The sequence below is a fragment of the Doryrhamphus excisus genome, linkage group LG8 (genome assembly GCF_037039965.1).
Source record: "Doryrhamphus excisus strain RoL-2023G ecotype Guam linkage group LG8, RoL_Dexc_Guam_v1.1, whole genome shotgun sequence".
Taxonomy (NCBI): Eukaryota; Metazoa; Chordata; class Actinopteri; order Syngnathiformes; family Syngnathidae; genus Doryrhamphus; species Doryrhamphus excisus.
In genome coordinates, this window is record NC_136364.1 from 18,637,985 (window position 1) to 18,665,273 (window position 27,289).

General features: G+C 40.3%; 1 protein-coding gene across 1 annotated transcript; it reads right to left on the reverse strand.

The window, feature by feature from the left end:
* Positions 1-1,200: 1,200 nt before the first annotated feature.
* On the reverse strand, positions 1,201-21,240 carry vps53 (VPS53 subunit of GARP complex). Its single transcript, XM_058080784.2, has 22 exons — positions 21,080-21,240; positions 20,692-20,772; positions 19,471-19,520; positions 19,322-19,388; positions 14,348-14,434; positions 13,919-14,034; positions 13,593-13,712; positions 12,806-12,884; positions 12,586-12,729; positions 12,337-12,479; positions 11,629-11,770; positions 11,067-11,165; positions 10,053-10,147; positions 9,131-9,373; positions 8,196-8,343; positions 7,974-8,056; positions 7,797-7,875; positions 7,535-7,683; positions 7,374-7,443; positions 7,126-7,263; positions 2,629-2,733; positions 1,201-1,851 (listed from the first exon to the last, which is right to left on the reverse strand). The coding sequence occupies exons 1-22, from the start codon at positions 21,164-21,166 to the stop codon at positions 1,681-1,683; spliced, it is 2,496 nt and encodes an 831-aa protein (XP_057936767.1). The 5' UTR covers positions 21,167-21,240; the 3' UTR covers positions 1,201-1,680.
* Between the last annotated feature and the right edge of the window lie 6,049 nt (positions 21,241-27,289).

Below are 27,289 nucleotides of genomic sequence, written 5' to 3' on the forward strand. Positions count from 1 at the left end.
AAACAAAAGGCCCCTCTCTGTTTAAAATACTGTTTATTGCTCACAAATTGGTCTAAATCTGATAGTTAGCACTCGTTAGCTAGCCACCTCACAGGTGTAGCATATCAAGATGCTGATTGGACAGCACAAGGTCTGCTTAAACTGGCCACAATAAAAGGCTACATCCCTCAAAACCGTTCTGCTATAGCTTGAGGTCGGCATCACCTGATTTCAGATCAACATTTGCGATTCAAAGTGACTGTTGTGATTAAATTGGGTTCATGCAAACTCTTTAATTGCCATTGTTCACTCACATCAAAATAAGCTAACAAGCTAACTGCATAATAAAATCACACCAACAAGTCCTATAAAATAACAATTAAAAAGTCCAATTTTGGTGAGAAAGCACATATTCTGTGGGTTCTCTCACCAAAAAGGCTGGAAAAAATAGATTTAATGACAATTTGTTTGAATTTGTTTTGTTTGTGGGCTTCACTTTGACCCCCCGATCAAAAAGGGATACATATAGGAATAAAATGTTCCAATACTGCACAGTGCAGTTCTAAACCACTGCATACAACAAACCCAATAAAAGTACATTTTTAAATAATGCTAACAGTAAACAAATGCATAACAAATCCTCAACCAGACTTTCCACCACCTACTTAAACATGACGTAGCTGCAGTGTACACTTTTAAATACTTTTTGACATTTTTAATTAACATGAATTCAGATGCACCCGTGCACTCCAAGGGGTAACCGTGCACGTCTGACGCTTAGATAAATCTTAGACACTCAATATGGATGACCAGGTTGAGATGGATGCACCCATCTCCCTGACAGGAATGTTAAGTCCATTTTCTAGGGAGACCTCACACTGAGGAAGATGCAGAGATGTGAAATATACTCGCTCTACCCAAGGCCTCCTGCGGTGAATGAGGAATGAACTGTATGATACATTTCCATAATAATATCTTCAGCCCTCATTCTTAGCTCCGGTCCCGTCAAACACAAGGTTACAAGGTGCATACGGTACGTTCTGACATGAAAATGTGTGATGTAATAGCACTTTCCAGGCACACGTCTTAGTGTTGAGTGGTTCTCCAACTACAGCCAAACAAATGACATACAAAAGTGGAAATAAAACATGTGTGTCATGATCAGAGTTTCAAACTAGCGAGGGTATAGCGATCCGTGACTATTGACTCCAGGACAAGGTATCATCTGTGGCAATATTTAATCATGTTCTCCAGTTTGCCATTGTACATGATGTAACCTGTGACAACAGATACAGTGCAAGATACAATTCTGGTTCCCAAAGGAAGGAATGTGTTACTTAAAGTAAATCAATTGCAACTAAATTTAATTTGAAATAAATAGTAATTATACTTTCTCCTATCAGTTATTTTCCAACAGTAAATTATGACTGATTTAGGTTAAATTAACTACAGTTTAAGACGCCGTTTTTTTCTTCAAAATTGATGTCAGAGAAGCAAGTACAACCAAACCTTGGCCACTGACACAAGGCTCGGAAATTGCGGACTTTAAGTATGTAGCAACAGCAAGTAACCCTTGAGGAAGTTTCTTCATAACTTAGCATAATTTTTTTTTTTTCTGTGCTCAGTCATCTATTTTGTTTTTCAGCACCTCTCCATAATAACATACTGAAATCCATCCTTCCTATACACAGTATTATTTGTTTACAGTCTCTTCTTGATGAGTTTCTCCAGTTTGCGTATGCGGGAGGACTCCTGCTCAGGGGTGGGGGCACTGAAGGACAAAGAGGTGCTGCAGTCACCCCCGGAGGGCGGAGTGGGCAACCTCTGTCTGAAGAGCTCCAGCATGCTGCTCTGTTCACCACGTTTTAAACCCTAAACACAAGAGGATTGGAAGAAGTCATTTGGGAATTTGCTAATGCATATGATGAATATTCGTTGTTAATTTTTATTGACAATATGCTGAGTACCCATTGTACTTTATTCATATATCTTGCTCAACAGTTGTCTTAAAATCAGCATAACTCCTACTCTGTTGCTTGCTAATTCGAAAAGAAAAGCTATGATGCCATAAGGGACAAATTGCTTGTCTTATATTCAGGTCAAGACATTCATGATCCTTTGCTTACATATACAGTACAGTGGCCTCTAGTCTTGTTTGCGGTTTAAAAAAAAAATCTATATATTGATTAATAAGTCATGCTTTCAAGGATGAATATGGCCTTAAGTGAAACAAGAACACATATTTCTTTCACTTTCCTGTGAATTATAATGCCAGAAAATATGTTAATATGAAATGTATGTTAATACGGAAACGAAATGGAACACTGCTATGTTAAGCCAATGTTAATAAAAGCACGGGCTATTGATGCGGCTGCAACCCACAACAAGCTGAACCACTAGTCTTAACCTCGACGTCACTTTCATTCAGATTCCCTTAGAAAAAATGAATAGCAACACACACAAGTCTTGTTTATGTCTTAAATGGCTTATTTTCTTTGATTATGTCTATTATAATGGGTAATGTGAGTGTAAAGGTGATTTTTAGGGGCTTTAGTTCACGTCTAGAGTGCTCTAATAATGTTTATAAACACTTCGAAGGTCGAAAACAGTATTTTAATGCCCCTAAAATGAGCGCATTCGTGTACAAACCTTCATGTCCAGTATCTTCTGGAAAGTCTCTGGATTGCCATCAGCCAAGAGTTTGATGTAGTTGTCCACAAACACCACAGACGGTTCATGCGGGGCCATCACCACCTGGAAAAAAAAAAATGAAGAAAAAAGAAAAAAAAAAAAAGTAGTTTAAAATTTGTTTTCACTCCCCCTCCTTTTCCTGTGAGGCATCATGGTACAACACAGATGATCTTTAAATGATCCCATATGGTGAAGCTATGACCTAAATCAGGCAAAAGAGAGGGTGTGGGGGGGGATCCATATGACACAGTTGACTATTCTGTGTAACGCTTACACACCAATTACTCCATGTGTGGTTGAGAATTATTTACAGAGACCTATTTAACGGTGTCTGGGTAGAATAGAGGACTGTATAAAAAGTTAAACGCATCTTGTGGAATACATTTAGTGTAACAATAGAAATTAGGTGGAAAACTTGGAACGGACTGCATTTTTTTTTCCAGCCACGCTAGCAGACATTTGCAACTAGACACTTGAAAACAGGGGCCGCTCCACGTTGTTAAAAGCCCGATCAGTCTTTTTAACCTTTGTGACAAGAGACATGCAGAAAAGGTGTCACGGAAGGCCGCCGTGGGGAATTAGAAGAATGTGAAAGGTGAGCAGGCATAAAAGGTTGAGGATTGTGCGGAATTCATAGCTTTCCTACTCGCCCCGCAGACCAACTGATTTATTTAACAACTGTGCTGGAGCCAGGCCAAAACCAGGCCTGTGGGTATAAAATGTAAGCCTGGATAAGAATGTAAAAGAAAAAATGGAGAGAGAGATTTAGTGAGGGTTAAACAAGGGTGGGAATGGGGGTTGCGTTTTAAATAGTCCCTAGAGGGGACCTTCAGCAGCGGGAGAGAGCACTATGGGGATGTTGGGCTGAGTTGAAAGAGTGGAAAAGCCACGTCTCACAGGCCTTGTACCAGCCAGGAGAGGGCCCCTCAGAATGACAGAAGTAGCTCACAGAACAACCTCAATGTACACACAAAAAAAACCCCAAACAAATACACTTGTGTGAGCTGAGGGAAATCCTTGACACAGACAGCAGCTTACAGCTATGAACAACAGGAACCTGTCTGGCATACAACAATTCAATTGTATTTTATTTATACATCAAAATACAACTTTTCATCCGCAGCAACCACACAACAACAAAAGCAGCGGTGGCAGCCTTCTCCCTCGACCTGTTGCAAAGTCTAGACACGGACTTCAAACACATAGCATCACACGTTTATGGTGTGCCAGAATTGCAATAGCACCGAATTAAATGTGAGATTCATCAAATGGAAACTCTTAAAGCATTACACAATAAATATCATATAATGAAGAGAACCAGCGTGGAACGTATAGAGCAGGGGCATCCAAGGGTCATATACTTAAAAATCCAAGGATGCCAGGGCCACTTTGATATTTTGCAAACCGACCCATGTAGATAAAAACATTAAAATAAAAATAAGAGAAAACAAAAGTAGCCAATATTCCAGCTTTGCAACACACTGTATCCTTGACTCAAAAGGAAGTGTTGGGAAAAAGCCTTCCCATTTTCCCAAATGACCTACATTTTTGAGGGGCGGGTGTTTAAGACAAATTTGATTTCAAGTCACAACTGTCTCACACTGAATTTTCCCTTTCCAACACCAGACACCTTCACCAAGGATGCTTTTGCCTATTATGTTTATCATACAACATGCAAAGCGACTGTCCATCACAGAAGAAAGCAGTGAACTGAGGAACTGAGGGAAGAAAAAAAAAAGACATCCCAATCTAAAGAGGTAATAACAACTGCAATCCTTTGCATTGAGTTGTGGACTTCTATAGAGCAGCTACACACAATAACCAGCCCAGAAAGCATTTGAGTTCTTCCAGAATCTGCACATATTCAGCTGTATTTCTTTGGATTTCGTGGTTCCCGCGACAACGATCTGTTTTAATGTATTCCGCCCACGGCCCACCTTCGGGCATGCCCACACTGCGGTGCTTGGTCACAATGCCGAGTGCATAGAAAGAGTTCCGGGTTGTGTTGCTAACTGTTTTAGGAGTTGATAAACTGTGTAAGAGTTGATAATAAATGGTGATTTCACCCACCACTGAGTGCATATGAAGACTTACGGTTTGTGCCGGCTACTTTATAGGGGTTGTTAATGGCGAGTTATCTTTTTAAAATGTCCACTTTTAACATATGCACAGCAAGATGTGTTGGATCCGGAGGTGGAGACTGCAGATTCTCAAGAAAAGATATTACTTCAAGACGTCTCTCAATGGTAGTAAGTAGCTTTAGCATTTTTCCACAGCATCAGTAATGTGTAATGTGTTGTGTGGGACTACCAGTGTATAAATAAACTCGGGAAGAGCCACTAATTGTGGTGGGAAAAGGCTATTAGCAACCCCGCTTCCTCCATGCTATATGCTACACAGATGCTACATGATTTTGCTCCATGACATACAAACATAAACACTTCGGACACTGATAAACTGTTATTTAATGCTTGACCTTCTGACTTGACCACATGACCAAGTAACGTTGGAAAGACGTAGGGCTTCAGCTGCATAGTGGCCCATGTTCAGAAAACAGTCCGGTGTGAAATGCAATTAAAATGCATTTCTTTTGCTGGTAGGGAATCAGGAACTCCAACCACTTGTGCCTGATGGTGGCGTCTGTAGGAATTGTAAACAAATGTGGCGTTCCCTTTCGAGGCATTGCTAGCAACAGCGGAGCAGCGCTCGGGGAGGGCAGAGAGTTTATGTACAAGGAAGTCTGCCCCACTGTGACATCACAAAGGGGTAGTTTTACCACACCTTTTGCAACAGAGTGTTTTGAGCCATCCCAAACTTCTTTCAGGACTCACTTCCAAATGTGCAAACCTCATTATCTGAAACATGGGCATCATTTAACACGAGAATACAACATTCTAACTACATTTATAGGTCAGAAAAGTGGAAAAAGCTATAACAGATCCCCTTTAAGTAGAGCAGGTCTTTGTGGTTGCCAATCTACAAACAAGACCGTACAACCAAGGACAACCTTAGGAAGGAAAGAAGGGCTCGTGGGAGTCAGAGCGCAATCAAATACAGACCAGCATTCACTTACTGGGTGTGGGCATTTTTCTTGGCCCCGGGGACAGTTAACAAGGGTGGGGTACTCCAGGGCAGTAACATACCAACATCCCCTTGAGTGTCACATGTTTTGTGGCAAGGCCAACTGTCTTAACTTCCGCAGTTACTCTTTGCAGTGAAAAAACATCACATGCTGCGCATTGAAGAGTTGATGCACAATAAAATTGTGTGCCTACCATTGGATGCTTGGAAAGATGCTGCCCTTGTGCATAGGGATGGGTACCAAAAATTGGTATCTTAGGAAAATATAAAAAAATTACTTTTTACATGCACTTGCATGTCACAAAATTGTGTAAAATTAAAAGCAAACCATTTGTGGACAAAATTTGTATGTTTTCCTCTTTAAGTACCACTTCAGGCACCATTTAAGGCGTTATGTTAGTCCAAACAGACGGCAAATAGCTCGCTACTAGGCAACAAATCCATGTGATATTCCACAGCCAATCAGCGTAATTGACGCAATAAGAATTAAAAAGTTATAAATAAAACAAAATAGAAATATATTCCATTGCTATCCATCCAACCACCTGTCCATCGAATTTATACCGCTTATCCTCTTTGAGGTTGTGGAGAGCGGGACACTATAGCGGCTGACTAAAAAGGCAGAGTACATCCCGGATTGCTCACAAGTCAATCATTGGGCACATCATACCAGCATATTATAACCAATAAATAACTATAATGGTAAAAGTGAAATATTTTAAGAAAGTTATTAAAATGATAAATGTAATGCGCAGTAATAATTTCCTGGAGATAAAGTATTTTGATGGCTGCAAATGGTAAAAAGCGCAATTACAATTTTTCCTCAAGGGGACCATAAAGGTTTTTGTTCTTCTCCTTTTAGAGACTCAGTGGGGGAAAAAAAAAAGATGTTGAATTAAGGCTATTCTTGTTAAAGCGGTAATGTAATGGTTTGTAGGGGCAAGTCAGACTTTCAACACTTGATCTGTTAAATGGCCAAGACAAGATAAAGGGAGCTCGTTCAAGCTGTAAAGCAAAAATGATCTATTCAAAGTTCCATGCCTTTAAAGGTCAGAAAACTCATTCTTTAGTTGACATGACAAGCATACATTAAACCACATCGGTTAGATCTGTCATAACATTTAAGGTACCCCATAAAGATGGAGCAGCACTGATAAAGTGTGCCACAATGCCCTACTTAAGCTAAACCTTGTGATTTTGAGTTTATTTAGGAAAAGTAAACTGTTTTAAGTTACTTAAGGACTATGTTTATTTCCAACATTCATCCCAAGATGGAGCGAGCGCCCTGTTAACCATTTGACATTTAAAAACCAAACTTACTTTGTATACAATGTCAGTACAGCACGACTAAAGTAAAGTACCACTGTTACTCACCTTAAGTATCATCTCTGCACGTGTCATGCCCTTCACTACAATCTTGGTGTAGCTGGCAGGTGCCTTACGTAGTACCTGGGAGCCTATGGAAGGCAAATCAAGCAGGACGGTCTTTAAGGAGTGTGTGTCCAGGAGGAGCTGGTGAAGAGGAATACACACCAAATCAATGAAAGAGGTGGCGTACAGTCAGTGTACCTAAAAGCGGGGATGAAAAGACGCTTCAGATGAGATCATCGGCATAAACATACCTGTTCTGCTCCCACCATGCTGATAGGCTTACATCGGAACAAGTGGTTGATAAATTTGGGGATGAAAGAACTTAAAAAAAAGGAGAGATGACAAACAAATATTACGCATTGTCCCTTCAGGTGTATACAGTAACAATCTACGGCTGTATCAATTGTATTACTTTGTAAATTTGATGCAGAATTGTGTGAAGTATTTGCGTGTGGAAGCCAGATTGTCTCTGATGATTGGCACATTCTGCTTAATATGCATGATGATTGAAGTCACATAAGGACTCTGGTCACCGACGTGCTCCACATTCTGCCATGGCATCTGAGAGGGGAAGGTACAGGTATTCAATACTCATAATCGCATAGCCTTCCTGTTCTCGAGTTGCGCTTTTGTTGCAAAGATGGACGTTTAATAATGTAGATAGTGAGCCTGACCTTGCTCATTGCAGTGAGAGCGGGGTCACATGCTGCATCAAGATCTTGAACAAGAAGCTGGATACTGTTGGAGATCACACTGGTAACACAGCAAGAAATGACATAATTAGCACACAGACTATAAAATAAAATAACACTTTCTGTAAGAACAGTAAAGAAATTGTATATGTGACATACGTGCTGAATGTATCCATCTCTCCAGTCAAATTAATTCTCTCCATGAGGACTTTATCTACTTTCTCTTTTAGCTTCTCTTCAAGCTGTAAAGAAACACAGCAAATGTCCATTATAGCTTTAATGCTGTATAGGAGAAGTATGTTTTTTTTCGACGGAAAAAAGCATCATATATTCAGCTCAATACAGTAAGACATGAGTGTACATGTTTTTAAATGTACATGCCTGTTGCGTGGTAGCAAGACAGTACTCAGCAGTGCTGAGGATGCTACAGATGAGACACAGCTCGTCAATGGTGAACTTGGTTGTTTCTGAGCCTTCCTTCTCTTTCAGCAGACTAGTGATTGTCAGACCCCCGCTGTTACTGCTCGACCTGAGAAAAGAAAAACACAAATTCACAGAGGGAGAACATGAAGAACAAAGTGAAACCACAGGAACAGATCACATTGATTAAAGCAGTGAAGTGGAGAGTGCTATCTTTATTTTAAAGCCACTGCACCGTTCGGACCTCTATATTTACGCATGGGCTATCAAATATGCCTTTCAATTATACCGAGGGAGCAGTGGGACTCTGATGGAATGCTGGATACTGTGCATAGGTTTTGCAAAGTTTGGATACTGCGTTTGTTATAGTATATAAAAAATAACTAGCCAATAAAAGCATGGGGATATTGCAGCTGCAAGCTGGTCATTAATAAACCAAAGAAAGTGCTGCGATCAAACACCATATATTTCAAGCGGCTCTCAAGAACTTAAAGAAAACTTTCACATGTTGGCCATAACTCATCACGCTGGGTAAGGCTACATGCATTTGAAAATAAACATACTTGTGTCTTGAGTACAATTGAGACCATGTTTAAGTGATCACATATGTTTGCCAATATGGCATACATTAGTCAGCGAGAGCCTGTATTTAATTAGCATGCATACTTATCGGAAATAGAAACAGCATAATCGAGTATGTTGACCTGTCAGTGATGATTTCTAATTGAACCAGTGATTCAAATACACCAGTACTGACACAGCATGCTCCATACTGTTACAAATGAGTTTTTAAGACGCCAGTTGCTCATTCAAAACCCCAAATAGAATGCCAAAATATGGTATGACAAATGAGTGTTTTTAAGCCTTTCGTTGAACAGAATTAATTTTCCCCTTACTTAGGCAGGTTACCAGAGAGGATCTTCCAGGCATACTCCCTCAGGAACTTTTGAAAGACGGTTGTGAGGGCGATCATGGGCTCTCCAGTGCTTAACTGGGAGCACTGGACCATGCACTTTTTGTAATAGACAAAGAGGTCAGCGCAGCTTGGAAGCACTGCGCCACCCTCATCCGTGCCAATCTTGGGTGGGCCTTGTGCTCGGAAGTCAGCCACAAACCTATCAATCAGTTCCCCCAGGTTCCTGCAACAGAGAAGAGCACAGAAAAGACTTAACGGGTTATAAATATTTCAGTGAGGTCTCTGGACTGAACTTAAAATTGTATTGCAGCTGCCACATAATAATACTTTTCACGAAACACTGACAAACACCATTTGAGGCTGCATCTAAACACAGCACTCTAAAAAATTATTAGTGTTTGCAGCAATCACTATCACCTGGGGGAGGGACTGGCTTTTAGGGAAAAACAGAAGGATAGCGGCTGTGACAGAGGGAGGTTATTTAAAAAAAAAAAAAGATAGCAAGAAAATATGTGGAAAGAGGAAAAAAGAACAAACAAACAGAGAGAAGCAGCAGAGTAAAAAAGGGGCACTAGAAGAACAAAATAAAGAGGTGGGGATGAAAATAAGAGCAGCTGCTGAGACAGCACTTATTCAACCTCTCTCGCTCTCTCAGCGTCTGTGGTTGTGCAGCTAATGGGAAACATTTCTGCCACAACCGAGTCAGTGCCATGTCCAGGAACAAGAGATGGAAAGACAAAAGCCAGCGAGGTATAGAGGGAGGTAGGCTGTGTTATTCAATAACATTGAATTGGGAAAAAAGGATGCAAAGTGCCAACTTGCCAACAATCAGTCCCTGGTTACAGACAAGTATGTGTATGTGTATGTGTATGTGTATGTGTATGTGTGCTTGGGTTGCTCACTTGTCCTGGGATTCTATGTAAACATATAGATGAGGTTCAAAGCACTTGGAGACAATGCCGTGGAAAGGATTCTCAGGAGCTTTGGGTTTTCTGGGCTACAGGAATGAAAGAAAAGAACATTAATAGGTGCTCAATAATGGCTTTTTACCAATACATGATATACTGATATGGTCCAGCACTAAATATTGACATTAACCAAAACCGATACTGGCAGCTGATTTTCCCTCACATATTGTGTAATGAATGAACATATTTTCCTTTAACTGTAATGCAACTGCCAGCATTACACAAATAAACACTAAATAAGAAACACTAAATAAGGCAAATACAATAAAAATCATAGATTAAAATGCCATATGTATTTCAAACTTTTTATGGTTTATTCTCTTTTTATGAAAATGCATGTCCAAATGTCCAAAAAGCGGCCCAAACGTAGCACAGCAGCCCACTGAGAACTGGGTCCATTCTTCCTTACCATCTGTTGTTCAAACACAAGAGTAAGTTTACAGACGTTGACAAATCACACAACAGCAACTTATGAAGCACTCGACACAACAAGAGAGCAACAAAACCCTCCACAGTAGAACAACTAACATCGGCAAACTAAGAATGACAACCATATGATGTACTATATAGTCAAATGTCACACTATAGCGTGCTGCAGGGCAGATCCAGCAGCAATGCATCATAGCAGCAACTAAAGCCTTCTCTCCTCCTGTGTCCTCAGTTGTACTTGTTATAATTAGACTTGGAGTTTACATTGCGTACCATAATTTCCCGTGTATAAGCTGCTACTTTTTTCTCATACTTTGAAACCTTTAGTTTTATACGGCGATGCAGCATATTGATGGTAAATTAATTAATACACACAATCAATACAATACCCAATTCTATGTCTATCTTGTTTTGTTGTAGTAGTGAGTTTTAACCTAAATGTAAAATAAAATAACAAAGGAGCGATAGAGCTGTGGGTTCACAGTGTATAAAGTACAATTTTATTGAAGTCGGGGTCACCTTGGCGAGATCGTCATCCTTTTCTGTACCCTCATCTTCACCTGGATCTTCCTCCAAGAAAGGATTAGTGGGGTCTAAAGGGCTCTCTGGCCTCTTTTGCTGTTAGGACACAGAAAAAAACAGGCTATTTTGGTTGGACAGCTCAAAGTATGTGAAAAATTCTGTCAAAATAATTTATAAACTAGTGTCCCCATGGTCCACATTAGTACTGGATAAACATCAATAGGGAGACCTGTATTGAATGTCTAATTCTAAAATTCCAGCCAGTCAAATTGTACAGAATCAAACAATCTGGTGTAAATTTAACAAAAACAAAAGGACCTCTGTCGAGCTACAATTAGAGGACAACATACTTAAGGATTCACAACCAGGACCAGTTGAGCCTGCAGACAAGTTTAGATTTTAGTGTGCGGAAGGTCACCAGAAGGATAACCCTCATTCATCACAGATATATCCTTCATTTGGATTTTTAAGATCAGATCAAACATTCATACGTCATGTTAGATCTGGGCTTATAATTTTGATCAGGAGTGTATGTGTCTCTGTGCGTTTGTGTTCTTACCCCAGGTACGTCACTTAAAGTGCATCCGTTGAAACGTTTAGCCAGAAGACCTTCAAAGTTTGTGGTCCTCTGAATGGCAAACAGAAGCAGCTTGACTTCTATCTCCTTGGCTCGTGTTCTCATCACTTTGGAAAGTTCAACTCTTGAGGGTTCACATAAGCAAGTTGACACACACACACACACACACAACATGTGATCAACTGATGCCGTTTGAATGCATGCATCCCATTTGGGTCACAGTTTCTTTCACTTTACATTTCTGTCAGTATAATGGTCAGGTGCGCCGTTATGTTTGCCTTAATATCTTTGACAGTAGCTAGTTTGACAGTATGACAAAGATGAGCTGGCTCTCTTCCACTGAACCTGCTATTATTTTTGTCAGATGTCCTTTTATTGACAGTTGTATCCAGGAGCACGCTGGGAACATGCCAACTCTTTTCGTCTCTGTTGCAACTGAAGGGAAAGGCTGAAATGTTTTACTGTTAGGTCACTGCTCAAGTAGGCCACATACGTGAATTGTATTGAAAATTGCCTTAAATCAAAGTCACACCAGTGTGGTTCACTTTTCTATTATATGTTCTCAATTGTTGGTAACGTGAGCCAGTTCATTGTACTGCACTTAAAGACTGGAGTCATTTGTGGCTCGGGGTGTCAAGAAAAGGCACTCAACTCAGCCCTTTGTACCAAGTATAAAGAATTCAGTTATACCTGGTAATGTGGCAGAACTCCACTGCTATACGCTCTGTCATGCACCACTCCTCTGGAAACATGCGTCCATATTTTTCTTCATAGTCAACGAGCTGCCGTTTGATCCAGGCATAGCGGCGATCAATCTTGTCTAGCCATGCGACCTAAAACATATGGCAATGTACGTTATAGTATCATCATGCATATTAATTTTGGATTATACTTTTACGCCAATTAAAAATCCATTTGCATTTATGAGTGTTGACTCACATCTTGATTTTCCTGAAAGAGCACCAGGTACTCAGACAGATGTTGCCGGATGAACTTTTTGATGATCTCCTGTTTAATGCGTGGGTCGAGAACATTCGCAACCAAACAGGCATCCCTCAGCACATTACTGGGCCCACCTGGCCTCTAAGTGTGGGGGGGGGGGGTCATTATGTTAGGAGACGACTGAAAGTACACAAGAAAAATGTTGTGGCATGTTTACCTTGGAGCCCTGGGCTGGGAACGCTTCTTCAAAATCTGCCAGGATCTGAGTGCCCAACTCGCTCTGTGCTGCTTTTACTCTGCACAAGAGATGAAAATGAGACACATCCCTTTGGTCTGCTGTGGTATGTGAGAACTCAAATCATATTGAAAACTTTCATCTCGGTATTTCAAACTGGCATCTGAAACACAGTATACTACATTTACACAAGTGTACCACCCACCTCCCAAAAGAGAACTGATCAACTTCAGCTATTAGGTTAGTCCTACTAATGTCACCTGCATTGTTTCTAAAGTCGTCCATCATCTGTCCTGTTTAATATGTTCCAGAATGTGTCAAGTTGTAAAAAACCTTCGAGTTGTACTTAATTATCCAAGCACAAATTGACTTGATGTGGTCCAACAGTCAATATAAATCCGATACGAAATTGAAAACGAAGAAGTAATAAAACATCTTAAAGAGGCAGAAACCTTCACCAGATCCATCTTTGATGGTGCATCACATGGTTAACCTGTTCTGTCCAGCCTATCTGCATGCATTTATTTTCCCTCCCTTCACAAGCCAATAATCAGTTTCTGCTGCAGGGTTACTTCTTACATGCAGCTGTTGTTTGGTATGAACAGTGTCTACCACACCTCAGTCAAAACGCAACAGATGGTCATCTTTCCCGAATTGAAGGATCAACGCTACTCTGAACCTGAAGGTATCCCAATCGACAAGGATTCTCCAGCAAGGCTGGGTTTACTATTACCATAATGCAGTGTAGATGCAAGTGAGCATAGCATACCTCTCAGACAGCTGTCTGATCTGGGGTATTCCCATATACTTGTGGAAGTGTTCAAGCACATTGACCACTCCCTGAAGAAGATTGGCCACCTCACCATATTGCCTTTTTCTGGTCATTGCCCTGGAAAACACACGTACATGATGTACATTTAACTGTGCTGATATGAAAAGTAAAATACACCAGAATGTGGATCATTAGATACGGAGAATGAGATTCCCATTCAAGATTTATTTTTTAGAAAATCAAATGTTTCCTGAATGTATTGTCCAGCAAACACTGAATAAGAATCAAATGCCTATTTTGATGTACAACATAGATGTACCCACTCTAAAGAGTCCACGCCTCCAGCTAACATATGCAGGTGGTTCAGGGTGGTGATGGATGTAGTGAGGTGACGCTTGGCATGGTCCAGCTGCTTTATATCCCTTGTAATCTCTTTGACCTTTGTAGGAAAAGGAAGCAAAGAAAGGAGATGGATAAGATGAAAACAAACAGGAACAATCACAGCTAAGTGAAATAGTGCAACACACATGTTGGTTTGAGAACTAATCGCATGGAAAGCTGGAGTGAAGGTCACCGGACCGCCTACAACACATTACCACCCCCCAGTTTCGTATCCTTCCTTTCACTGCGCCATCTATTATGCTTCACACCCGACACACTAACACACACACTCCCCTGCTATTTACTATAATTGACTAAGGTGCAGACAAATTTTGCCATGTTGTGTGTATTTGTGTTTTTACAGTACATACCATTTGTTCAGACTTCTCTGCCTTGTCCTTGATGTCTTTTATTTTACCAAAAAGCTGCTGGATGGCTACCTGGGCCTCTTCCAAAGCCTGTATAAATCACACAAATCACATAATTATCATCAGAAAATAGTATATAGTGTCTTCTGTTGGAGACTGAAATCCTGGCCTTGGAGTTCATTCATTCATTTTCTACCGCTTATCCTCACGAGGATCGGATTGGAGTTGACCTGAAAAATGATTTAAATGGAGATGTAAATGAAGAATAAAAAAGCATCACTGATGTTTCTCTGAATTTCCTCTACCTCGAGGAATCACAATGTATGCGTACGTCACCCATTCAGCAGAAGGAGCCAATCAAAGGCTAAGAAATATAACAATGGTGACGAAAGAGATGGAAAACAAAATAAAAGACAGAATGTCAAAAGTATGGGACCTTTCAGAACACACAAGTTGAACACCATGAGGAACATGCATTGTAACCACTATCTTCGATGTTGCACCACAAATTACAGTAATTAATTTATTAACGTTAATGCACCTTACTAATATAACGTTAGCTGTGACGACTGTCAAATGCGTGGCTAGTCTGTTAAAATGGTTTGCCCTGAAAGGGATAATTCGGTTGACATTGTATGACATCCCAATCAGCAGTGTTGTGCATCAACAGTGACCCCCCACACACACACTTGGCCCAGTGAAGAAAGTTCTGGTTGGTTTTCAGTGTTTCGGAAAGTAGTTCTGGCCAGCTGGTGGGGTCACCTTAGTAAAGCATTTTGCTTCCTAAAACAATATGGTCATCTCATTGTGTTTGATGCCATTGTCCCCTGGTCTGCTATCATCAGAAAAAGTGCACACATAGTTTGGCTTAATGCAGTTAATATTGTAGTAATTAAATAGTTATAATAATTCAATCATATTGCAACAAAATTTGTGTTTTTCTTCCCAGGAGTGTGAGAGCCTTCTGGCACCATGAGTGAGGTTAGCTGCTACGCCGTACAGCATAATGCCAGCAATAATCCAAATTCAAAGTACAGCTGGTAGTGGTTGTAATTGGCAAAAAGTACACGAGAATGCCAGCCAAATTGGCTGCATAAAAAAAAGACCACAATAATCTCTGTTATTAATAAAACACATGAAATTCAGGCGGGAAAGACTTCACTCTCATCAGGTTTTTTTGCCATAAAATGGGTGGGTGGCATGCTAAAGGTTGGTTGGAATGTATTTGCGGTGTCAAAGTCTGACTTTAATTTGTCGGGATATCTTTTATTCACTCTTACAAGTGAATGGAGGAGCCAAGTGAAAAATGATCCTGCTAATCCTGCTTGCAATGTCAAGCTCAGCCTAATTGGCCAACCGGGCATCGACTCAAACCAGGCAACGGGCCATTAGCCGAAGCTCAACATAAGGGCTGTCACTATGAAGACTAAAGAGATAATTAGCAGTTGTGACAACCTATAAACGAAAGAGCCGACTAAATGCATTACAAAGTTACAGCAGTTAAACACTTGAGGTGTTGTTCTAATATTTCATCGTAATCACCTTTGTTATCTGATATGGCAGCTGTTGTCAAGCGCAGATTTTGGTATGATGGGATGCCGAGGCATACTTGGCACGATGATGTGGCGTCACCACAGACACAACTTTGATTCTTGCTAGATTTATATTTATTTTCATTTTCTGTCACTCGCTCGCTTACTTATTCACACGCACACACATGCACTTTGAAGGGACAGTATAATAGATTTTTTTTTTCAGTCTCAGCAAAAAGGTTGTAGCAAAATAAAGGAAAAAAACGGGTCTGGGCACTTTCTGAATGAGAAGATGGTTCAAGCATGCCGGCATGGGCAAAGAGACACGCTCACACAGCTGCCATCAGCTGTGCAAGGTGTTCATCACTACTCCGTAACTCCAAGACACAAGTAGACCATAAATAAGCAAACAAACATAAAATGGATTGCGGGAGGGGGGGGGGGGGACACTCCGTCTGTGCAGTGCAAATTTGTGCAGTTTTAAGGATGAATGCAAGCTACAGAAGCTCCCACTTCTGGTCATGTGACAGCAATTGCTTGGTGACGTCATCTTTGTTGGTCTGCACAAAAACGACAAGCCAACATTTTCAGATTTTTCCCCACTTTAAGAGCCACTTTCAAAAAAATATCGTTTCAGTTCACCCAGAACGCCGTTTCCATATGGACGAAACTGAATCGATAAAATACTTTTCTGTTTTGACCTGAAAATGTTTCCGTGTGGGCAGCCCCTCAGCTGAATCAATCTGGCGTTCTGCCTTGTGCTCATTTCCTGTATTTAGCCCGAGGAAAGCAGAGAGAGACCACTGCCCAGCAGGCGCCTTCATGCCAGAGATGCTATCTGCTTTTCCACACACACACGCAACAGTGTGTGCGTGTGTTTAACATGAAATAAGCAGCACATGTTCCATTGCCAACAGTCTGTACTTGGGGCTTTAAAGGTCTTCACCAAAGCTTTAACAACACAGAAAGGTAACAAACTGTATTTGACATGAGTTAATTGTTACAAAGAGCAGGCGGGAATTACTCTGAATTAGCATCATTTCCATAGAATGTCGTTAAGCCACACTCACTACATTTAAAGAGAAAAACCGTACCGGTATAGCAGCCCCAGTGTGCATGCCTATAGAGTTAATTCAAGCGCAGTAGCAGCTGATAGGAGTGTTGTCATTAAGTTCCGACAATAAGCCACGACATATAACAGTCCCAGATGTATTAAGCACACATTGTTAGAAAGGCACATGATTCAGTGTAAGAAGAGAGAAAGAACTAGATCAGAATTCCAAGATGGAAACTAAACAGCCTGTGAACTGCTGTTTCTGACAACATGAAATATTAAAATATGACATTAAATATTAACATAAAGCTGTTTCGATGAAAAGGTTTCTCAACATTTTTGATGCAGCGTGCTAAATACATTTGAACCGAAACGGCACAGACAAGTGGAAAAAACACACACACACAAGAAATGAACAAAGTTCCACAACACGCGAGGCAGAAGCACATCCAATTAGAGCAGATGAATGTGCACCAACTGCTATGGCATGCTAATTATTAGGGATGGGGATTTCTTTGTGATAGATGATTCGATACATAACTACATACATGAGTTAAGATGCAATTAAACAATTAGATATTTTAAAAGTAGAACGATTCTATACAGTGTACAAATGATACGATTCAATTTGACATCTTACGATTCAATGGAACGTGAAAAGTGGTATTCTTACAGTATTTTTTATGTATAAAGGAGCACATCATATCCACAAGTATGCTGTAAGACAGGGGTACCCAACCACTGGGCCCCTGGAAATGTTCACATTTTACATAAATGAATATAAATGTAAATATAGAGCATGATTTTATTCCAAAAATAATATAGTTAGAAATCAGTTTTTGCATGACTATGTTGTTTGTTGTCAGTGATGACTACTTTGTTTGACGGCCCTTCAACACCCCACTCCCATGCTGCACGAGGTATGATTTGATTACCTTATTGAGCGTTAATGTGCGGCTGCTACCAAAGTCAAACACTCACATCGGTTTATCGTTCAGAATCTTATTAATTATAATATTGCCATGGAATATCAACAAATTTATGAGGCAATACACGCTTGCAACAGATGTCTGAGGAGAAACCACTCTACATTACACAATCTCAACCTGTAGGCATGCCCATGTACCACACAAGTACCCCTCTGCCAATTGCCCTAGTTCCTCCCTCACATCCGACATCACTGACACACAGGCTGTTTGGTGTCATGGTCCTTCACAGGGATCTGTGACAAACGGTGTCCAAAGTGGAATGGTTAGCTATGTACATCTATACAGGTTTATCAATTCAGGCTCAAGCTAAATTGGGGTAGTTCTTGTCAACATCATTGATTTTGCAGCAAATTAGCCTGTAATTTGCCTGTAAGTGTGAGAGACATAGACATTGCTGATCCTGTTGGTTTTATTCTATCCCTGCTCCCGAAAGGAACACCCCTCCTGCTTTCCATCTGCAGAAAAGATTTTCCCTCTGGAAATGCTGGAATTGCTTTGTGGCCTTGGAAAAATAAACTCAAGTTATTGTGTGTGTGTGCAACCTGATAATGTTATTTGTCTCGAGTTGTGCTAAAATGTTTCCGATTTAAAACAGTAGCAAACTGGGAAAGACAGGGCCACCAGGCCAGACACCCAGTACTCAACACACACCAAATCAAATCTACTTTTCAGAATCTCCATGGCTCAACCGTTAGGTGTCATGTTCCCTTTAAACCACAACCCCACGCCTGGGAAAATGGTTGAATTAAATCTGCAAGGGCTGCTCTTTCCAATCATACTCTTACAAACTAGTCTGGGCTTGTGCTAAAATAAGTTTACACAAAGAGACATAAGAGGGACACTTTCAGGAATTGGGATAAATCAGAGTCATTGTGTCCTTTTCCGTGGACTGCAGTATGGACAAATGAAGGAGAAAAAAATGGGATGAGAGCAACTGCTGGCTGCACTGGAATGTCAGGAGATGGATAATTTATCCCCATAGTGCATTTGTTCATTTGCAAAAAGAATTGTCATAGTGTCTTATTTTCGCAATGGGTACTTTGCGAACAATCCGACTCCTTAAGAGGGTTGCTGCAATCAATTCAATGACCTGGATAAATGACAATATTCACTGAGCATCAAAAAAAATCTGAGGAGCCATTTGTGACCCATTTGTCACCCATTCATCTTCTATACTGCTTATCCTGTTTAGGGTTAGGAAGAACTTGGACCTATCCCACATGACATTAGGCGAGACGAGGGGTACACCCTGGACTGGCCCATTCTTTTTCATACCACAGTATCTGTCCAAACAACTACCTTTAGTTGTACCAGACATTGAAATGAAGAAGAAACTGAAGAAATAAAGTGTAATATTTTTCACCATGACTATATGTTAGAGTTGTCTTGGAGCTAAACTCACCTGCCTGCCATCCTGACCCACATTTGTTTGGCCTCTCACCACAGTCCTGATGTTGTCATCGAGACGCCTGCCAAAATGTAATGCAAAACGATAGTTGGATAAAGAGTGTGTACATTAAAAAAAACAAAAAACATCAGAGCTGTACTGACCTTATCTTCAAACGGATCTTGTTTACCACATCGTCAATATTAGCAAGAGACTGTGCAGGAAGAAAATGAGTCAGGAACATAAGAAAAAGTTCATTCATTCACTACCACTTTTTCCTCACGAGGGTCGCGGGGGGTGCTGGAGCCTATCCCAGCTGTCTTCGGGCAAGAGGCAGGGTACACCCTGGACTGGTCGCCAGCCAATCACAGGGCACATATAGACAAACAACCATTCACACTCACATTCATACCTATGGACAATTTGGAGTCGCCAATTAACCTAGCATGTTTTTGGAATGTGGGAGGAAACCGGAGAAAACCCACGCATGCACGGGGAGAACATGCAAACTCCACACAGAGATGCCCGAGGGTGGAATTGAACCCTGGTCTCCTAGCTGTGAGGTCTGCGCACTAACCACTAGACCGCCATGCCGCCTAAGAAGAAGTTTCATAATGATATTTTTATATATTATATTTCTGAATGAAGATTAATGCAAAATTACTCCTAACTGCTAGTCAGTTAACACATTTTGTATAACGGAGCCCCCTGGTGGAAATGTAAGATATTTACAGCCAAGCCAGGATCTGTCCCTTCTTGCACTTTCTTCACCCCCAAAATATAAAACCACCACCACTGGCTAGTAGGGTTTCAGATTTTCAAAATAAATGTCTATATTCTTCACAATTCAAGCATGTCATGACTTATTCTGTTGTATGAATGGCAACAGGTGGATACATATGACAAACGTGTGCCTTCAAGGTTCCCAAAGTGGGGTACATGTACCCCCAGGGGTACACCGATTGTCATTGGGGGTACATGAATAAAAACAAAAAACAGTTAGTACCTAACAGTCAATTACGAGTGCACCTGAACAGAACAGTAGGAGACAAAAGCATAAATGTGTTCATTTCCGTGTGCATCATATGAACAAATATGTAGGTTTGGTCATTATTCTGTGCAATAAGAGTGTTTTATCTTGAAGCTTTCATTTATATTGGTGTTCCAATCATGCATGAACCTGTCACTTTAAGTGGGGGATTCAATTGACAATTAGACTGTATCGGTATCATTGACTGTATATAAATTTGTACTTCGGACGCTACATTATCCTGATCGTTAAACTTTCTACTTGGTAACCTCAGACTGAAATAAATGATTACGTATCTATTAATCGGTGCTCATGTGAAACCTTATCAGAATGCCTTATTTAAATGTCTTCTCACCTGCTCGGTGGGAAAGAGCGTGTTGATGTATTCCACAGCATTGAAGTCTGCTTTGTCAAGGGGATCTTGACTTGGAAATACCTGTCAACCATACAGCTTTTTAGTTTATTCAAACATGCATTCACATCCAATATGGTAGCTCGAAACATTAGCAAGACATTAGCAAGACAGTCGGAAGTTAAGGTCACCACACAAGTACAGCAAGTCCAGTTAATGCATATAAAGCCTCTTTTGACTTTGCACCGTTCTGATGGACTTTACGAAACAACAAAACATTAATCGAATCGTCTCGTCCCATACGGAGCTACATTTTTCCGTGTAGTTTGCTAGCAAGACGTACCAACAATGTCTTTGAAACTACATTATTTACGAGACGTAAATAAACTACCTGTTCAATGGCGAGTTGAACTTCTGGTGTAAGATGCAAAATAGCTTCCAAATCATCCGCAAATTCAAATTCGTCCTCCTCCATCATTTTCAAAACACCTCTAAAGCCTCAGCGGCTTCCACTTCCTGGTGAAAAGACTTCTGGGATATAAGATGACGCACCCAGTGATGCGTTCAAAACTATAGGAAAACCTAAGAACTAATCGTCGCGTTTAAAAGTACTGCATGTCTTCGGCTCCAAATTAATTCAAATAATTAATAAGAACACCATCACAGGCGAGTATATGTTACCATTAGTGGTTTAAAACACAGCCTTAACAAAAAGTAATATATATAATAATAAAAATTGTGTTGGTTAAATGGGTAAATTATGTTTATGGCTGCCGCTCATGGCATCTCTGCACAGGTACACCCACAGAACGCCCACACATAAACAAAAGCAGTCCCACAGCCACCACCAACAGTCCATGCTTACTGTTAGCTCTGTAATGGCTTATGATTGCTTTTCATGAGTAACAGTGGCCTCGTTCCCAACTCACAGGCTGCATTTACTCTATTCTTCCATGTGATGGCTGCAAACTATGAGCATGCGGCGGGCTACAAATGGCCTGTGGGCCGCAAGTTTGAGACCACTGATTTAAGTGTAGTAAGAATCTACACTAAAAGAGAAGATTTACTGACCCAAAATGGAATAAAACGGCACTTTTTCAAAATGTCCTTTTTTCCTTTTTTCTACATCTGTGAAATCTCATTTTTTCAGGTCACTTCCACCGACCGTTTCTGGTCTGGGAGGTGGGGGAAACCTCCCACACCCTCATTGGGACGGGAAGCACAAATTCAAGGAAATACAACTGGAGTAGGTGCAGATACTGGATGTTTTCTGTGTGGATTATTGTGTGTAACTGCCCTATAGGAGTCCACAACTGAATACAAAGGGTCCACTTCATTAAATGATCGCAGTTACAAGTGATATGTAGTATTCTGATCATTCTATATCGAGCATGTAGTATTCTAGCAGTAATGACACAAAACACTGATGAGACATTACCTTACATTACATTACCTTTAAGGAAAACTTTTGGGGGAATTTTGCCCACCGTCCGCAATCCTTATGCTTATGTAAGACATGAACATGTCTTCCTTTTTCCTGTGTGAAAAAAACTGAATACTTCATCTTGTTCTCCAGTATGTATGTATGTAATATCTTTACATCACGTTAGTAAGAAAAAAAAAGCCTTGCCACGTCAAAGAAAGATTTAAGGCTTTACTTCTAAAGGCTCCGCACATCAAGATTTCTGCTTGCATAAATATATAAATACTTACAAATAAATCAATATTTACACTTTTCCTTGCTTCTCCTTGAATGTTGGGTTACAATGCAGAAAAACAACACATTTGTTGGCCGCATTTGATGGAGCCTTTGAGCACTTTTGAATTCGGACAGTCTTCGTTATGGGCGATGACATCAGCAGCCCCCAAATGCGTGCTGCAAAGGCTGCAGACCTAAATTTCAGACTCAGCCATTGACATCACTGAATCTACGCAAACTCCAGTTTTAACTTTTGCATCTCTGCCCACACTGAACTTTTATTCCAGTCATCTTCAGTAATATGAGAGGTTTTTTTTTCTCTTAGTGTTCCTTTGTGTTTAAACGAGCGTCTCAGAATAGGCCCCATCATTGTGGGAGAGACAGGCTTGAAATAATGTTTCCTACTTGGCGCCTTTGAAAGAGATGAAGCAGGCGTTTTATCGCACAGTGTGTGGTAAAAGACAAGGCTAATCCGCTTTAAGCACTACATCAGGATACCATACACTCTTGGTTTGTCATGACGTCTGTAGAGGAGGCACTCATCTCGGTTGGAAGGAAAAAGCTTGACAGTATTTTTTGTAAATACAGTGCAAGCTTGGATAGCGTCATTAATCCGTTCCAGACAATCTGACTGTACCCAAAATGTGCGCTTACAAAATCTACTTTCCCCAAAAGACATAATGTGAATCCAATTAATCCGTTCCAGAAAGCCAAAAAGGTTAACACGGAAAATTTTAGACTTTGAGTTTGTGCATGAAAGAGGTAAATAAACATTAAAGTTACTTTTACCTGAAGCCAAGGACACGATGCAGGAGCGAGATCACAACATGGGCACCACCTTTGTGTTTTGCCATGAGTTATTACTTGAATTCAATACTGTTTCTCACCTCAAATCTCTGCTTTTCTTTTGATCACGGCTGAGAAATAAACCCAAATGGAACTAAAGAAAATTGTAAGTGCCAGTATTGAAGAAGGTGAGAAACACTATTAATAAAAATACATTAAGAATACAGTTGGACTCATACAGTATATTAACAACAAGACAACACACCATGTTGTATATCTGGAAAATTGAATATTTGGGGAAATAAACTGTTTTCCAATAATGCTATAATATTTGGGAGCGTAGTATTTGTCTTTTGTAATATAAAAAAATATTCTGGTGAAATTAATTGTCCAGTATGCGAAGTAAGCTTCATTTTGTCTAATTACTATGAAGAAAAATTCACAGCTGAAACGTGCATTGCTTTGTGGTGATTTGTATTCCAGGCACCCAATCAAGCTGCTCTGTTTCCTTCTTGAGCTGACAGTCATCAATCATTCAGTCCCAGTGTATGACACTTAGTTTGTAAATTCAGTTTCAGTTTGCTTGTACAATCCCTTGGCCAGAGTGATATGTGGTGCAGCGAAAGTCATGCCCCCCCATCAGCAAACCCCCGTCAAGCACAAACATGAGTGACTACCATGAAAGATGTTGAATAATGTACGCATAGCATAAAAGGACTATCGCTGTCCCGAATATTAAGGTCATACTGAAAAGGACAAACACAATAACATAGAGTCATAATACTGTATAGCAGAAATTTGGGTAGTAAAAAGGATCTATTGTCAAAACTATTGTCAATGTTTTATCATATCAACACCATCATCAGTATAAACACACTTTAAAGGGGACCTTTGATGCTTTTTCCACTTTTCTGATCCATAAATGTTGTTAAAATGTTGTATTCTTGTGTTAAACAACGCCAAAGTTTCAGATATTCAAGAAATCCAAGTAAGTACAACTGGAATGGGTGCAGATTCTGAAAGATCTAGCAAGCTGTCTGTGCTGGTTATCGTGTGTAGCTGTAACAAAGAGTCATAATACTGTATAGCAGAAATTTGGGATGTAAAAAGGATCTATTGTCTAAACTGTTGTCAATGTTTTATCATATCAACACCATCATCAGTATGAACACACTTTAAAGGGGACCTTTGATGCTTTTTTCCATTTTTCTGATCTATAAATGTCGTTAAAATGTTGTACTATTGTGTTAAACAATGCCAAAATTTCAGATATTCAAGGAATCCAAGGAAGTACAACTGGAATGGGTGCAGATTCTGAAAGATCTAGCAAGCTGTCTGCTGGTTATCGTGTGTAGCTGTTATAGGAGTACACAATACACAATACAAAGGGCCGAAATATGATTATAAACGGTCCCTTTAACGCTGTTGCGTGCTGTAGTGCAAAGCAAGATTTGTGTGTCTGTTATCTTTGTGTTGTCTTTTTAGAGATGTCAAACACCTGGAGGCAGCATCACGCCGATGGCTGATCACGCAATTAGGCTGAGACAAAGGAGGCAGAAGGCAGGCGGCAGGGGAGGTCTGTGTGGGCCAGTCTCTGCAGTGTGCAGCAACCCGTTGTGTGTTCAAGCCCATCCATCCCTCCATCCCTCCATCCAATTTTCTGTACCACTTCATTTAGCGTGTTTGTGCTTAAAGGGCTCATGTTCCAGGAACCAAGTTCAAACAAACACACTCATGTACTCACAGCAGAGCCAATAAATTGACATATTCACACCAAAATTACAATAAAAACATCCACTGCAGTATTTTAATGTGATGACAAAAAAAAACACAAAAAATAGGCCACATATGGACTGCAAGACGAGTGACAGTAATCCATGTTTTGCTAGCGTTTCACGTCAAAAACACTTCAGGGTCGGAACACAGCCATGAACACACGTGAAGAAAATGACACACAACAATAACACAGTAATAACATTCACTGATATTGTGTGTGAGTGTATGTTTTACTGGCAGTGATAGCCACATTTATTTACGCCATTTATGCACACTGCACAGAGCTGAAGACAAACAACAGAAATTGTTGTTTAGCTATCAATCTGCCATGAAAACAAATAAAATTATTTGTAGTGACTCTACAACAGAAAAACGCTTCGCCGTTTTCGCCATAACCAAGCCAGTCACAAATCAACATTTCATTAGCCCAGGCCTGGCCTGGCTACGATTACAACCTCTGCATGCTTTTCCATGGTTGAACGTCTTGTGGGTTTTTGACTTTTTATTTCCATTTACGAGGTAGTACCGAAACAATTCGAAGTTTGCAGAAATGTCGAGGCATCTGACATTGCGAATGCCGTCTTTTGGAAATATCAGCAAGCTTACTCCGTCTCCTTGAATGTTCCAGCAAAAACCTTCAACACAACCAAGCAGAGATAATATAAAAATATGTAACAAATAACAGAAATTCATCCTAAAGTGGACCATACCACCTGAGAATGCATTGGAGTAACTCCCAGATAGAAACTTTTGGTGTAGACATCACTTGCTCCTAAATGTCCAGTTCTGCAAGAAGTGACAAAAAGCCTAAAAATACATACAATACAATACAAAACAATACAAAACATTTGACTCCCAGATTGGTACTTTTAGATTTGTGTAGGAGTTTTGATATTCACTTAAATCACACTTAAAATTACAACTTTATTGTTGTCGAATTACAACTTTTTTTCTGATGTAAAATTTGTATTCTGGTAACGAAAATGTTATCCAATTTCCTTATTCAAACTTATGTTTAAACGCTCAATTAGAATTCATGATACCTTCTTAACTTATTGAATTGCAAACACCAAAATAAGGTCTTAACTAGTGTATGTTAACACCATTTGACGCCTGGAGAGAACATGATAAAAGTTGTGTTGGTACACAACAATGTAAATGTAGAGTCTTTACTGCGGATGAGTTTGCAGCCTAACCCTTTTGCCTTTTTGCTCTACAAATCCATTTTGTCATTAATAAATGATTAATTCTGTTGTGGATATGCACCCTAGGCCATATGTTTTACTCTGCGATCCGTACTTATTTGTCAATTAAGCACTGAAGGAGTAACCGCATCTCTTCTTTCCATCGCTCTCTAAAACTCTCTTTACAAATTGTCCAAGTGTTGTACAGCCAATTTCCTCAAGCCTAATGACCAGAAATATACTTGTTTAGCATGCAACACATCAAGAAGCTCAATTGCTTCAGGACTGCACATTAACGGCCATCCCAGGCCTTTTTAAGGGTCATATTGTTTCTTGGAGGTTTTATCTTTATTCATCCATTCTGGATCACAAACACAGTCTTGTCAGCCAAATCAATGTGAATCAATGTTGCTCACTGTACTTTGCATTTTAATGCCTGTTCATTTCTTCACAGAGACATTGCTGGTGCCACTCTACTCAACGGTTCACAGCACCTCCAAGTCTGAGTGCATGGTTCTTGGTCGGAAAAGTGCCATTTGGCGGCCGTGGATGAGATGCTGCCCCAATTGGAGACGCTCAAGTACATTGGGCTCTTTTGCATGAGTTGACAGATAGATTGGTGTGGCGTACATTCACATTGGGACATTGTGGTGAATAGGGTGCTGAGATGAAATGAAAAGATCTCAATTCAATTCGATCTACGTTCCCACTCACCTATGGTCATGAGCTTTGGGTATTGATCGAAAGGACAAGATTGCAAGTACAAGCAGATGAAATTAGTTTCTTGCGTAGGGTGGCTGGGCTTTCCCTTAGAGCCAGAGACAGAAGCTCTGTCATCCGAGATGAACTTGGAATAAAGACGCTTCTCCTTCACTTCGAGAGGATCCAGATGAGGTGGCTCAGACATCTAGTCAGGGTAACTCCCGTGTTCAGGGCATGTCCAACCGAGCCTTGAGAAACACCGGGGACATGATAGAGAGACTATGAGTGTGTTTGCATGCATACACAAACAAATATTGCATGAATTTGTGTAAAACCATATTTCAAAGAAGTGTAAACACCTTAAATATATAGTGTTTGGCTTTCAGATTAGCATTCCTAGATTATGCCATTGGAAACGATTTTTTTCGCTTGCAGCCAACATTCTGCGCAGTAA